Genomic DNA, 14,969 nt, shown 5'->3' with positions numbered 1-14,969 from the left:
AAGATGCCTTCCTTTGTTCTTTGATATAGCTCATCTCTTGTGTAGCCTTTCTTTCAAATGTAGTGACTTGCGTGTTTCTGTGTATGTTTCTTCTTCTTGGTCATTAGCCTATAGTCAGGCATTATTAGATCATGTTCATCTTCAGCTCCCCTAGTGCATATTCTAGTATTTGGCATACAAAGGGTACTTAAGGATGGCTACTTGTCTAGGATTGTAACCCAGGAGGATTGAATCCTTATTTTGGAAGGTATGTGTATTACCACCAAATTCCTCAGGCTTTGCATGGGAAAATGATCCAGCTAACCTATTTTTAATGAGATGCAATTCAAAGGAGTGTTCCCAGTTGAATTTTCCTATCACATAAGCCAGATTCAAATTATGGAGGATATTTCTTGTGTTGCTCTGCTCTGACAATCATGAAGCATAACCTGTTGATAAAATGAGAGTTATAAAATAGGGCTGTGTTTTATGAAATCATATGTATTTTAAATTCAAGGTGGTTTTAACAAAAGAGCACTGTTGAGAAATGAACATAGGCTGTTGAGAAATGAATAGTTTTGTATTTGAACTTCAGATTTTTATGTGCTTGATGGGTGTAAAGTTTATATTGATGATTGTAGTCTCCGACCATGCACAACTGCCAGTAACTTCCCCCTTGTATCTAAAGCAAAGCTGGAAATTCAGTTTCAGGAGAAAATAATCTGTATGCATTTGGGTCCCCAAATCTTAACTGTCATTAGTATGCTTAAAGTAGTTTCTAAGTGTGCGTAGCATTATTTCCTGTTATGTTCTGATTCTGACTGAAAAATTGGCATTAAATATATTACACTTGAACTCACTTTTGTGTAATCTATCATAACAGCTTGACATATTAAATCGTTTTTGTTATATTTTAACACATTTATTTGTATTAGGCTTTGATATTTTAACAGCTTTGTGCTATTAGTCTTTCTCCTTTGAGAAAACATTTTAAAGCATATTATAACTGTCTTAAATTGATTCTAGAGAATAACCCAGATTTGGCATTTTAAAATACTTTAGTGCTGTTTAAATTATGCTATACTGTCTTAGTGACTTGTGGCCGTTATATTCGGTTTACCTGTTCTTGGAAATTAATTTGAAATCTCATTGGCCCAATTTTGATAAGGTGCAGGATTTTTATATAGCCTGTAGAGCAGAAATATGTACTGTTCGTTTCAGCAAAATCTTTAAAATAATAGGAGTGAATTGTAATTTTCAGTATTGGGCATTGACTCTCTATGGCTTACCTGAATAAATCAAACGAAAAGAGAAATTGTTACACCTAAGTCATTTTGGTCACCTGGAGCGAGCCATTTTCACCTGTCGTATAAGTGATTAGGGTTACTGCCTGATAATTTGCTCTCTGCCACAATATGTATTTTATAGCAGATCCCTTGTTGGAGATTAGTAATTTTATCCTTGCCAGTCATTTTAATAAAGGCCTGTCTAAAACTGCCTTTTCCAGAAGCTTAGAACAATTGAAAATAAAGAGATCCTATCAAAATTGAGTACTCTTCCTTTTTATAAGGAAACTCTTGCCTGTCCATGAAATCTTTTCAGTTGTTGCTTCTGTTTCTGTCCTCCTCCAACAGTGGCGTGATAGGAAAGAGCAGTCCCAGGGACGTTCTCCCAGGGAAGTGCTTGTGCTGACTATGTGTCGATGTGATTAGTGTGGGCTTAAATGTATCTCTTTAATCAGACTTTTTTGGAAGAAGTAAATAACCTCAATTATAGAATAAATTTTATGTTAATTGGTGCTATAAGTTGCCTTGTAAAATACTGTGGTATTTGCACAACTGCCTTCCACCAAGTAGCTTCTGTTGTATTTAAATAGTTTTTAATTTGCAGATTGGCAAAAAAATGTCACGTGGTGTATTGTCATTTTAGTGATGAGGTGTAAGGAGAACATTTGTACCTTAGGTATTAGTGAGACCGAAGGTCCCCTGGAGAAGGAAATGGCAACCCACTCCAGTATTCTTGCCTGGGAAATCCCATGGACAGAGGAACCTGGCGGACTACAGTCCGTGGGGTTGCAAAGATTCAGATGTGTCTGATAGACTGAGCATGCACGTACACTTCTGAGACTGACTTTATGTGCTTTAAGCAGCCATTAATTATGTGTACCATATTCAAAGATTTTCTTTTAAAAAATAAAAATGTTATAGTTTAACCAGAGTGTGGGACAGTATGTCTAATGGACCTGATTTTAGTGAGTATGTACTTTAGGTATTTTACTTAAGTATTCATTATTAACACATGAAAGTATGCTTACCATTAGTTTGTTCAGTTAAATTATTTCTTCTTGCTAGAAGAGAGTTTTTTTTTTTTTTAATTGAGGTGAAATTCACATAACATAAAATTAAGCATTTTCAAATATGCTTCATTGTCACTGAGATACATTCATGATATTCTGCAACCTCTACTTGTAGAATGGAGGTATTTTTAAAATTTATTATACTTGGATATCAGAGCTTCCATTGTGTTGAGAATCGAGTCCTCCCTTTCTAAGCACTAATTCTAGTTTATTCTTTTCCTCAGATATTTACAGAAAGTCTTCTGTGTTCCAGTCGCCTTGAGAACATCCACCTGGCTGGGCAGATGATGCACTGCAGTGCTTGCTCAATAAATCCACCAACTAGTATAGCCCATAAAGGAAAAACCCAATACAGGGTCAGTTACGAAAAAAGTATTGACTTGGTTCTGGCAGCCAGTAGAGAGTACTTCAATTCTTCTACCAACCTCACTGACACCTGCATGGATCTGGCCAGGTAGAGGAACTCTGTGTTCTCCATAAGAGAGAGTGGGGTCAGAATACACACACTGCACTGTTGGTTTTATTCTCTGATGTACAAAATATGTTATCACAAGTACAGAGTGACCCTTCTGTTTAGGGTACAGTTGCTTAGTGCTTGAGTATAGAAAGAAAACTTAATTACGTCATGAGTGTTAATTAGTTTATGACCTTTTTTCTCTAGCACACTTTTCCACAGTCATTCTAGCTGATTTTCTGTAAGGTTATACTTTTCTTCTATTGGAAGAAATTCACGTGGTAGCCTGCAAATCCGGGTTCTGGAAAATTTTAGCACATTAGGCCATGTCTGTGTCCTTTACATGGCTTCCAGTCTGCTTAGGGACAGGGGACCTGATTAGATAATAAAACCCAAATGTCCCTTCTAAGTGGAAAACTATGGACTAGGAATTCTATTCCTCTCTTGGCCTATTGTATAGGAAAGTTAGCATTCCTTTTTCTTGGTATTGATTCTTAGGAGCTTTTTTTTTTTTTTTTTGCATGCAGAACTTTAGCCCTTTGCCTCTCTTAATGGCTTAACTATGTTGCCAGCTTTATATTATATATATAATTTATCTTTCAAATGGCTATTTAGAATTTCTAAAAATTGTAATTGTTATTCTCTTCTCTTACATAAGGTTTCTGTCTTTTGTGTCAGACTTTGAAAGACCTGTAATTCCAGAGATCATTAAAGTCATTTTTCATATTGTTTTCTTACTACTTCAGTTGTTTTATTTTTGCATTGAAATTTTGGGCTTATTTGTATTATTTTGGTGTAAAGATTGTGTTGGTTATTTAGTTACTTTTCCCCTCCAATGACTAGTAGTTGCTTCAACTCTAGCAAGACTTTTAAAGGTAACTTTTCTCCCCCCAGTGAAATCTTATCACAGAGTCATGTTTTCTCCAGGCATGTTATTAAACTTGACAAAGTTGTTTAAAATAGTTAGTAAATTTTTTCTCCTTTCCCAAGGGATAGTATTTCTATTTCAGATGATGAAAATATCAAATAGAACAGCCTTTGAAACTGGGAGTTGTGTTTGACCTAAATCTTCTTGACAGATGCTTCTAGAGATCATTTTAAAAACTATACTTGTGGTATTTTCCTTTCATCCATCTCCTTTCTCCTGTGAAAGTGAAGTGAAAGTGTTAGTTGCTCAGCCGTGTCCGACTCTTTGCAACCCCGTGGACCATAGCCCGCCAGGCTCTACTGTCCATGGAATTTCTCCTATAAGGACACACTTTAATTTTAAAAGTGTCATATGTGTATAACGTTGCACCAACTGATTGTGACTTGTTAGCTCATATATATTTAATTGTTCAAAGTTTTATTGAAATAGAAAATGGCCATCCATTCTTACTGATTAAATTATTATTTATTTGCTAATTTTTTTAATTGAAGAAGCAATGCAGCCATGAGATTGAAATATTCAAAAATATAGAAAGATAGCTATGGACAATGTCTTTCTCCTCATTATAGTTCCCCTACCTTTAATGCTCTCTATATTTTTAATTTATTTCCTGTGTATCCTTCTGGAATATCTTATTGAATATTGCATTCTTCTTTTTTAAGTCACAGGTGCTTACGACTTGTACATGCCTTTCTCTGTTAGGGTTTTTCCGTGTAAGTACATATTGGTTTGTTGCATTCTTTTTTGGTGGTTGTAGAATATTCCATTGTTTGACTTTTATTTAGTTTACTTAATTAGTTCCCAATTTAGTGTATTTTATTTCAAAAAGAGCCTATAAATTCCTAGAGCTGGAATTCCTATGTTCAAAGGTAAATGCAGTTGGAATTTTGGTAGATACCATAAATAGGTTATATACTGTGTCCCCTTGAACCAGTAGTATGTGTTAGTGCTTATCTGATTTGTTTATTTATTTATTTATTTATTTTCATTTATTTTTATTAGTTGGAGGCTAATTACTTTACAATATTGTAGTGGTTTGTGCCATACATTGACATGAATCAGCCATGGGCTTATCTGATTTAAATGCCCTAATTTTTGCAATAAGAAGATAGGCGTATATCTTTCCGTTGGTCATGTAGGTAGACACTGGCCTAGACATCTTCCTGTGATGGTCCAGGATCTTAGCATCATTAGCTCTTCATGGCCTGATCTCTGCCTGTCCTTTCTAGTCTCATGCCCCACTGTTCCTCTACGTGCATCTTTCAGAAAATAGGTTTGTTGTTAACTAAAATTTATCAAGTAAGCTTTCTCTGAGTTTCACAAAATTTGCTTAAAATCCTCATAGGTATCACAAATTCTGAGATTATCAAATCACTGTCACTTACATTTATCTCAGTACTGCATCACCAACTGATTGTTTCTGATCAGCAGAATGTATCTTGTGCACTTTGTTAGGTTATTCTTTTTTCCTTTGAGAGACAAAGTTGTGACTGAAATCAAGACATTTCTGCTTTCCTTAGAAGAATAGCTAGAAATTATCTGAATTCTTTTTGCTTAATCCTTTTTATATCATCATCATCTTTGGAGTCAATAGTAAACAGAGCACTAAGCCCAGAGCTAACACATCTTGCTTTATCCTCCTTACGTGCTGTAACCTGCGCAAATCGCTCACCTCTGAGCTTCAGTTTTGGCTTCCTTGAAAAGCAGGTGGTGATATTTCTCTGTCTCACAGGCTTGCTGTGAGGATTAAGTAAGAGATCAGAAAGCCTCTAGCAGAATACCTGGAAGGAAGTTGCTGTCTGATAAATGTGTTGGATCTCTGTGTTGTCGTTCATAGAAGGGCAGTTTAGCTGAAAATATGCTACTTTTCCACTTTAAAAATGATTTTGTCCTAGGTGCTGTTTACAGCTGATAACAGATCGACCCGCTGCCATTCAAGAGGAGCTCGATCTTATCCAGGCCCTGGGGTGCCTTGAAGAATTTGGGGTGAAGATCTTGCCTTTGCAAGGTGAGTTTTCTACTTAACTGTTGCACTTTTATTAACTTCTTTTGCATAAATTCACTAGTATTCCTGTTCAGGTGTCTAAATAAAGAGTACTTTTGGTCATTTAATCCACTAGCAATAGGTTCTGCCCTCTTCCATTTTTCAGTGACATTAGTACAGCGGTGAGGCTGTTGGATAAAAGCAAAAAGAGAAATTGGGGATTACAGATGAGAGTTTCACGTTTACATCAGTTTTGGATTGAAATTTATTCATTTCAATTGCGTAATTTAAAAGTAGTTCTAAATGATAATAGTTTATTTCTTCTTATGCTTACTGTAGAATATTCTTTAATTGAATCCATATTTTTTTTTAACAGAGGGAGTGACGGGAAATTGTTTAGAGTTAAATTACTAACAATATGTTAGCATTGCTCAAGTTCTTTTACCTGAAGGTGGAAGTCAGATTAGTACCAGCCCAAACAAGTCATCTGTCCTTTTGGGACAATGGGCATCTCCCAGTGTCCTGAACCTCACCTGATAAGCAGGAGGGAGATTTTCTGTTGCTTCAGATCCTGGACCTCAGTGCCCTGCAGGAAGTGAGTGTGTTGGGTGATTCGTGGTATGCTTGGCTAGTTTCCATGTAATCTCTGATCTTTATTCTTGAAAAGATTTTTATTTTTTTTTTTGAAGTATAATTGACTGACAGTGTTGTGTTAGTTTAGGGTGCACAGCAAAGGGCTCTTATCTTTATTCTAACTCTGGGAATGTTCAGAATTGGGAGTGGGAGAGGTTTAGCTAAGTTCTTTTCATCTCTGGTTTTTGATAAATTTTCACTGGAATTGTGTCTCTGGTGTTTTTTGTTTTAACTCCTAATATCATTGATCAGTGATAGTCTGTTACAGGTTTCTTGGTGTGTTTATCTTCTGAGGTAATTTAAGTCAGATGGATCTTAGGGAATGTCAGCCAGTGGAGACATTTTCGTGTGAATTTCCACTGTAGTTTTACTAAAAATGAAAGTTCTGCTTGTCAGACAAATTTCTTAAGATTTTTTGAAAGTTGGTATTACTGTTATCTTGATTTTTGTTTGAAAGTAATAAGTATGTGATTGTAAATATCCTGCAGTGTCTTAAATAGGTATATTCAAGGTGATTGTTAAATTGCTAGAAAAGTCTATTCACTTGTACCATTCATGTAATTTTTTGAGCTCAAACCTTCTTTAAATTGTGAGGATTAATTAGACTTACCAGCAAGCATTTTCAGTTTATTCTCAAATGTCTTAAATCATCAACTACCTCTCCCAAAACACATATTTTTAATTGAAGATTTCAATCACGAGAGAGTCCAAAGTACTATGAAACTTTTGTCCTTCTTGTATTTCTTGTTAGGTCAGGTCATTATAGCTTTGACCCTGTGTGTGTTTATCTTTTAGCTAGTTATTTAATCCAAGCAGATTGAAAGAATACAAAAAAAAAAAAAATTGGTTTCCCAAATGTTACTGAAGTTTGAAAATTATGTTGAGCTCTGGTTTTTCTGTGGTACTCAATTGGCAATATTTGCAAATCAGCTGATGGATTTGAATACCTTCAGCCAAACCTGCCACCTCGCCAAGAAACTTCCTGACTGAGGAGAATCTTAAGAAAGATGTTGCTTTCATGTCCTGACAGTTTTTCAGTTTGGTATATTGATTTGGAGTTTCCTATTAGAATGACTCCTGGATGTGGAGATGGAATATTCCCTTTCTGTACTGTTTTTTGTATTTATGCCACAGGTGCAGTTTAGGTTTAAGCTGTTTTCATATTCATCAGTAATACTGGATCAACAAAATAACTTGATATTTAAAGACTTATGGTCCAGCTATTTTTTTTTTTTATTGTAGTCAGTGTACAGTAGTTTACTTTGTCACTTTGCTTTGTTTTGATGCCCTTCTTTGCTTACACTCTCAGAGTTGATGTTTCCAGTGGTGAAGGCTAGTGATGCGAGATATAATGCATGAGTTAATAGAAAATAGGATCAGAAATATATAAAAATGATTCCTTATGTAAGGGTCACCTATGATGTGTTTGTGTGTGTACTTTTCCATATATCTTGGGTGTCTATGTTGTGTTAGTTATTCTTATATTCAAGTGAACCAATTTAAGATATTTCAGTTATCTCTGTGTTCTTTCTACAATAGAGTCCATCAATTTTCCAGACTTAAGGGTGTTGTGTTAAGCCCAGCCTTAGGTTAGTTAGGGTTAGTCACTTAGTTGTGTCTGACTCTTTGCCACCCCATGGACTGTAGCTTGCCGGGTTCCTCTGTCCATGGGATTTACCAGGCAGAAATACTGGAGTGAGTTGCCATTTCCTCCTCCAGGTGATATTCTTGACCCAGGGATCGAACCTGGGTCTCTTGCATTGCAGGCAGATTCTTTACCATCTGAGCCACAGAGGAAACCCACTTTTTCACATATTACTAAATAACTGGACACTTATCTTAACTTTTCTTTGTATTTAACTTTTCTTGTTTTCAGAATAAGTGTAGTAATAAGCGTCTTATCGAATTGCTTACAAAGATTAAGTCTGTTATGTTTACGGTGTTTGGGGTATAGTAAGAGCTCTGCAACTATCAGCTGTCATTTTTATGATTTTTCTTGGAATTCCTCTTAATGCTGGCAGAATTAGAGTGGTCTTACCCTCTTTTGCCTTCTCCCTTTTTCCCTCCCCTCCTGTCCCTTCCTTCTCCTCTCTCCATTCTCCTTTCCTTACGTTCAATAAACATTAATTTAGGCACGTTTATTCCAGCAACCAAAATAATGAAAGGGTACCTCTTGACTTTGAGGGACTAACACCCTGCTAGGCATGACATGCAGTTATGAGTCTGTCTTCTTGCGTTTAGATTCTGATTCAGCCGGTCTGAGCTGTGTGATCTGTGTCAACTTAATGGCTTTGAACTTTACCTTCCTCAGATGGAGATAATAGTAAAATATTCCCTAGACAGTCCTGAAAGTTATATTTTGAACACTGAGAATTCTGGGTTAATCTTGGCAAAAACTATAGAAGAATTCTTTGTATCATTCTTGCAACCTTTCTGAAAGTCTGAAATTTAATTCTAATAAAAATTTACCCTTCCTCCAAAAGCCTGTTCCAAAGAAAAGCTACTACCTTTCTCCTTTATGTCATTTATATAAATTGGACCAGTGAGTGCTTCAGGGACTTTTACTCTCCCAACTGAAGTGATGTGGCGGAGGTAGAAAGTAGATATTTGGAATTTGGAATGGATTTTGGGAAGCTGAGATATGGTGGACAAACAGGTGTATGAGAAAGTATATGAAATTTTCAAAGACAAATACCACTGTCTTTAAAATTTTCCGTTAGTCCTGACTTGAAAATGTAGCACTTCTCTCTTAATTTCAGAATGTCAGTTCATTTGCTGTGTTTCATCACTTTGGTGATAAAGGATCTTAATTGTACATTATTTATTCAAAATTAACAATAACTTTATTATTTTTTAAAATTTTCTTTTACTTAATTCTTATTGATGTGGGGGTAAACACAGTTTTCATCTTGTTCATTTGCCTTAAATTAGGAAGGTCATCATACCTTTGTTGTGTCCATGGTCACAAGTCATCAGTGTGTCTTTCTTTGCAGTGCGATTGCGCTCTGATCGAATCGGCCTCATCAAGGAGTGTATTTGCCAGTCCCCCACGTGCTACAAGCAGTCCACCAAACTGCTCGGCCTTGCTGAGCTCCTGAGGGTAGCAGGTAAGTTTTGAATGCTTGACTGCAGAATCTGTGTTATTCTGTGCACCATCCTAGGAAAACACGGGAATATGTGCTACTGGAATAGGTGTGAGAGGAGCTGCTTTTCAGCAAGGTTTTGTCTTTTCCAGAAAGATTGGCCTGTTATAAAAATGTGTTCCTATGTTGAGCTGCTTGGACCTCTGTCTTTTAAATGAAGGCATACTTATTTGGGGTTCTATAATCATGCAGGGTCAGAAAGAGAAGTCGAAGTTACCATTTATAACCAGAAAACTTAAAAAGTAGGACAAGCCAGGTCAACTAGTTCACCTTCAGTTTCCACATTTGGTGTAATATTTTTGAACCTGAATAATTACTTAGAGAAATTTGTGCATTTACTGTTTGGCCAAGTTTTCACATGCATTATCTTATTTCATTTTCTGTTAAATGTTGTTGATGTTTTCTTCCTGTTTTGTGAGGGGGATTGAAGATATTTGGTAGACACATTTATGTTTTAAAATCTGAATAGAACTCTTCTTCTTAAGGCTTTATAGTTTTAGTAAATTTTATTTTCAGATGTCCTTTTCTAGCCTCTCTGAAAGCATAACACTAGCATTTTTACCTCTGGCTTTGAAGATGTGCTCGGGCGTCCCTTGGGGGCCAGGCAGCCAGGGAGGTATCTTGGATGGCTGCAGAGAAGTTGCGTGTGGGATCTGAAGACTGGCCCAGTCCTTACTCCCCTATTCATTTGCTAAATGACTTAAGCTTCAGCTTCTGGAAAATAAAAGTGACACCCCCTCCTCTAAGTCTAGGTCATGAGACCCACATGAGTTAATGCACACGAAAGCACTTTGTAAACTTGAAAGCACTCTGATCATCAGGGAAGAATTTCGTAAGGATCCAGTTCATGGACACTAACGAAGCAGTCAGGGAGACTGTCTCCATTTTCCATGTACCTGCCTACTATTGTTAATTTCCATTTTCATCCCTGTGACACTGACCTGAAAATAGAAATATCAGTGATCGAGGTAAGCCTGCATTTTTAATGGTATGAACATTACTCTTCAGTCCTGCCGAGTACATTTATGTGGAACACCTGGTGTTCAAATCACTTTTCTTTATTGCAGCTATTTTAGTTCTCATATTTGGAAACATCTCAACTTGACCACCTCTGTTTCACAAACTTGAATGTGGAATCTGTGTTATAACTTCAGTCCAGTATCATTAAAAGAGAAGACTAGTATCCATATTTCATTCAACATGGTGCTTTTATTGTGAGCCCCCTGAGTGGGCATAATAGCTACTATGTATCCGTGACTGCTGTGTGCTAGCTCCCTTCTGTGCCCTTTTAACACACTGGCTCTTCTGCTGTTCACTGCAGGCTCTCCTTACCTGCATTTTACAGATGGGGAACTAGAGGCCCCAGAGAGGAAAGTAATACCACTTTGTCAAGTACTTTGGATACAGAGTTCTATTACACACCTGCTGCCCTCTAGGAATTTAGCATCTTAGAGGGCTGCAGAAGCAGAGAACTATGTTGCATCATGGGGTATGATGGTAGTCCATGGCTTCTGTAAACAGATGTTAGAGAATCTGAAAGACAATTGTAATATTTAGCTGGGAGCGGAGTGGTGTTAAGAGAGGGATCACAGGCAGGTAACATGTATCTGAAGCTTACAGAATGCTGCGGTTATTTATTGCTGCTTTAGAAACCACCCCAAAACCTAGCAGCTTAAAATAACAACAGTCATGTCTTCTTATCTCTCCCAGTTCTAAAGGTTGACTGGGCAATTCAGGGTCTTTTATGAAACTGCAGTCAGATATATCAGCAAGGGCCATGCTCATCTCAAAGACTGCTTTGTTCACATGTCTGGCACCTGGGCTGAGAAGATTGAAAAAGCGGGGTGTTGGAGTAGCTCAGGCTTTCTCTTCTCTATGTGGTTTCTCCTTACCATCTTTCCTTATGTTGTTGTCAGACCACCTGGATTTCTTATGTGGTGGCTGAGGGCTCCCAGAGCCAGTATCCCAAGGGAAACCAGCAAAAGTTTCATGTCATTTTGCTGTAATTTAGCTTTGGAATTTGGACAGCTTCATCTCCATTGTGTCCTTTTCACGGAAGCAGTCACACAGGCCCTCCCAAGTTCAAGGGAAATATTTATAGGCTCCACTTGAAGTTGACTGGGCTTGGGTGAGTCTGAGATGGCTTCCACAGCTGTTGGGACAGGCCTGTGTTACTCTCTGGCTGGTGTCAGAAACCTCAGCCCCTTGCCCCAGGGAGCTCTCCATGGGGCTTCTTGGGCATCCTCTCAATTTCTCCTGGAGCATTTGATCCAGAGAGCAGGGCAGAGCCTGTAGTGCTTTTTTACAACCTCATCTTGGAAGTCAGACTCCATCGTTTACAGCTTACTCTGTTAGAAATAAATCACTAGTCATCCCCACTCAAGGGGAGGAGCAGTAAGCTCCATCTTTAGAAGGGAGTACCAAAGAATTTGTGGACATAGTTTAAATTATATTTCATATATTCAAAGTTTTGTCCTGCTACCATTAGTATTTTCTTCAAACTAAACATTTAGACCATTTCTTTAGTAGATTTCTAGTCCAGTTCTACTCCTGGCTCTTCTCCCCGTGAACTTGGCTTTCTTTGTAGGACTTTTCCAGAACATTGTTTTCAAGCCTGTTTTTGCTTATGTTTTTTCTTTTAGTCACCTGCTCAGATCACCTGATATACAAACTAACTTTCTCACAATGAAACTATAAAATTTAAATCCATTTTACTTTGTATTTATGGTTTTTATCTTTTTATTTATCATTATTGATTAGAATTAGAACATTCAAATACTAGAATAAATAGGAAAAAATGTTTAAATTCCCTATTTGGAGGAAAACTTTTCCTCTACCTACCTACGTTGGAATGGCTTGTCTGGGGCTGGTATATTGGTGTTTTACTGGAATATCACAGATTTACAATGTTGAATTAGTGTACAGTGAAGTTATCCAGTTATAAATGTACATATATTCATTCATTTTTAGATTCTTTTCTCATATAGATTATCACGGAACATTGAGTAGAGTTTCCTTTGCCATAATGTAGGTCCTTGTTGGTTATGTATCTTATATATAATAGGGTGTAAGGGTTCATTTCAGGTTTCTCATTTATCCCTCCCCACTGAGTTTGTTTTCTTTATCTGTTAGTCTGTTCTTATTCTGTAATAATTTCATTTCTTTTCTCTTTTTAAAAAATTGGATTCCGTGTCTGAGTGATATCATAAGATATTTGTCTTTGTCTTACTTTACTCAGTATGACGTTTTCTAGGTCCATCTATGTTGCTGCAAATTGCATTATTTCATTCTTTTTTATGGCTGAGTAATATTCCCTTGTATATGTGTACCACATCTTTTTTATCCATTCCTCTGTTGATCGACATTTAGGTTGCTTCCATATCTTGGCTGTTGTAAACAGTGCTGCAGTGAACCTGGGGGTGCAGGTATCCTTTTGGATTATGGTTTTCTCTGGATACATGTCCAGCAGTGGGATTAATGGATCACATGATAGTTTTATTTTTACTTTTTTAAGGAACCTCCATACTGTTCTCCATAATGGTTGTACCAATTTATATTTTATATGGGGCTGATATTAATCATTGATCACTTTGGAGACTGAGAGATAATTTCATGATTAATAAACAGATTGAAAGGTCTAAGTGGCCTTGACCTTTTGTCCTGTTGTCTTATAAAAATCTTTCTAATCTCTGTTTTTCGTTTGAGAATTAATTAGAAAGATAGAGTTAAGGAACTCCTCTATCAATCGATACTGCCCCAAACAGTAAGTTGTTTGCATGTGTTTACAGGTGAAGACCCAGAAGAAAGGCGTGGACAGGTTCTCGTCCTTCTAGTGGAGCAGGCACTGCGTTTCCATGACTACAAAGCTGCCAATGTGCATTGTCAGGAGCTGATGGCCACAGGTGAAGTAGACACCCCTTAACACTTGGCTAATGTTCTCTCTCATGGAAGAGGTCTCTTTTGAAATCACTTGGTCGAATTGGTAAGCCAGCCACACTGTGTTCATAAGCCTTGGGAGATGTTTTGTGAGCACTGATAAGTAGGTATTCCATGTGCTTGTATATTAATGTAAATACTTTAATGGTCTCAAGGGGTTACGTTTCATCTGGGATATGGTTGCTTTCCACTCCATATTAAAAGGCTCATAATTTTAATAGAAATTTTATGTAAAATATTTTAATTTTAAAATACTACAAAATATGTTATGTAAATATTTTAATTTTTATATATTTGTCATATAAAAGAAAAATTTCAGATTTGAAATATCTGTAATTTGTGACTCCATTGTCAGTATTTCTATCTTTTAATTTCTTTAAAAGATCACAAAATCCTTTTCTAATTTGAGCAGTTGGGAAGTAGCTTGCCACTGATATTGAAATTATAACTCAAGTCTCTGGAGGATAAGCAGGTTTTATTGTGGAATAATTTCTTTATGAAAGAGCACATTCCCCAGAGGAGTAGCCAGTAATGTTGTCTTGTCATAGGCTCTGGGCTAAATGATGTGCATTTTGTAGTTGTGCCTGAGTATGTGGAAACTCAGGCACACTTAGCTGTTTACCTACTGCCTGTGCATGCCTGTGTGTGGCTGACAACACACTGCTTCACTTTGTGATACCTTCTGGTGTTGCACACTGATGATTTGTATGCTTGTATACTGGTAAAGGAAATGATTATTCTGACGCTTGTTAAAAATGGTAGGGAAGACTTTATTCAGGACTTTTGTAACGGGAGAGAAATCAGGCTCAACTCCAAATACAGAAAAGACAGCTGGGAATTTATCACCGCGGATCAGATTGAGGGGATCAACAATGATTGAAAAATTACAGTGATGAGACATCCGGGATAGGGGCATTTGTACTAAACCGACTTACTGGCGGCAGGCCAGGGTGATCAGATACAAAGAGTGAGAGATTCTCTTTAAACTGACTTGGCAGGATTCTTGACTCAATCTGGGTTATAACAGGTTCAGCAAAGACTGGGCCAAGGTAGAGGCCTCATTAGAAGAGGACTCAGAGAAGCCTGAGTGAAGTTTGGTCAAGGAGAGGGTTTGGCGATACATCTGTGAAAATGTTGAAAACTGGGAAAAAGCTTAACACTTTATAACCTCAGCATTGGAAAACTGGTTTCATGAAAAAACTGTCAAATATTAACCTAGTGATTGTGTACCATTAAGTTCAGAATAGTTATGGTATTCTGGAAAATCATTGTCTTAATTCACTATCAGTTACTTAGAGAGCTTTGTATTAAATTTATACCTATAAGGATAGTACTTGGATTAATTCTGACTTTGTATATTTAGAGAAATTATCCTGGGCCAAGGCCTTTGTACTTAGAAACAAGACCTACTTTCTAACTGGATCTCCTTCAAATAAGAATGAAGATGCATTTTAAGAGTTCAGAGCATAAAGTTGCATAGGGAAAAGCCCTCTGCTAAGAGTCAGACTCTGACTGTATTTTTTGGCACTGTCCCTGGACCTGTGTCTTCATCTGTG

General features: G+C 37.0%; 1 protein-coding gene across 1 annotated transcript in view; it reads left to right on the top strand.

The window, feature by feature from the left end:
- NBAS (NBAS subunit of NRZ tethering complex) overlaps positions 1–14,969 on the top strand; it is a 308,496-nt gene that overhangs the window by 145,875 nt on the left and 147,652 nt on the right. Inside the window, exons 30-33 of the mRNA XM_061154831.1 lie at positions 2,560–2,789; positions 5,613–5,725; positions 9,328–9,441; positions 13,266–13,379. Coding sequence (XP_061010814.1) covers positions 2,560–2,789; positions 5,613–5,725; positions 9,328–9,441; positions 13,266–13,379 — 571 coding nt within the window. The remainder of the gene's footprint in view (positions 1–2,559; positions 2,790–5,612; positions 5,726–9,327; positions 9,442–13,265; positions 13,380–14,969) is intronic.

Source organism: Dama dama, chromosome 11 (assembly GCF_033118175.1).
Source record: "Dama dama isolate Ldn47 chromosome 11, ASM3311817v1, whole genome shotgun sequence".
Classification (NCBI taxonomy): Eukaryota; Metazoa; Chordata; class Mammalia; order Artiodactyla; family Cervidae; genus Dama; species Dama dama.
This window is presented reverse-complemented; position numbering and strand designations above follow the sequence as displayed.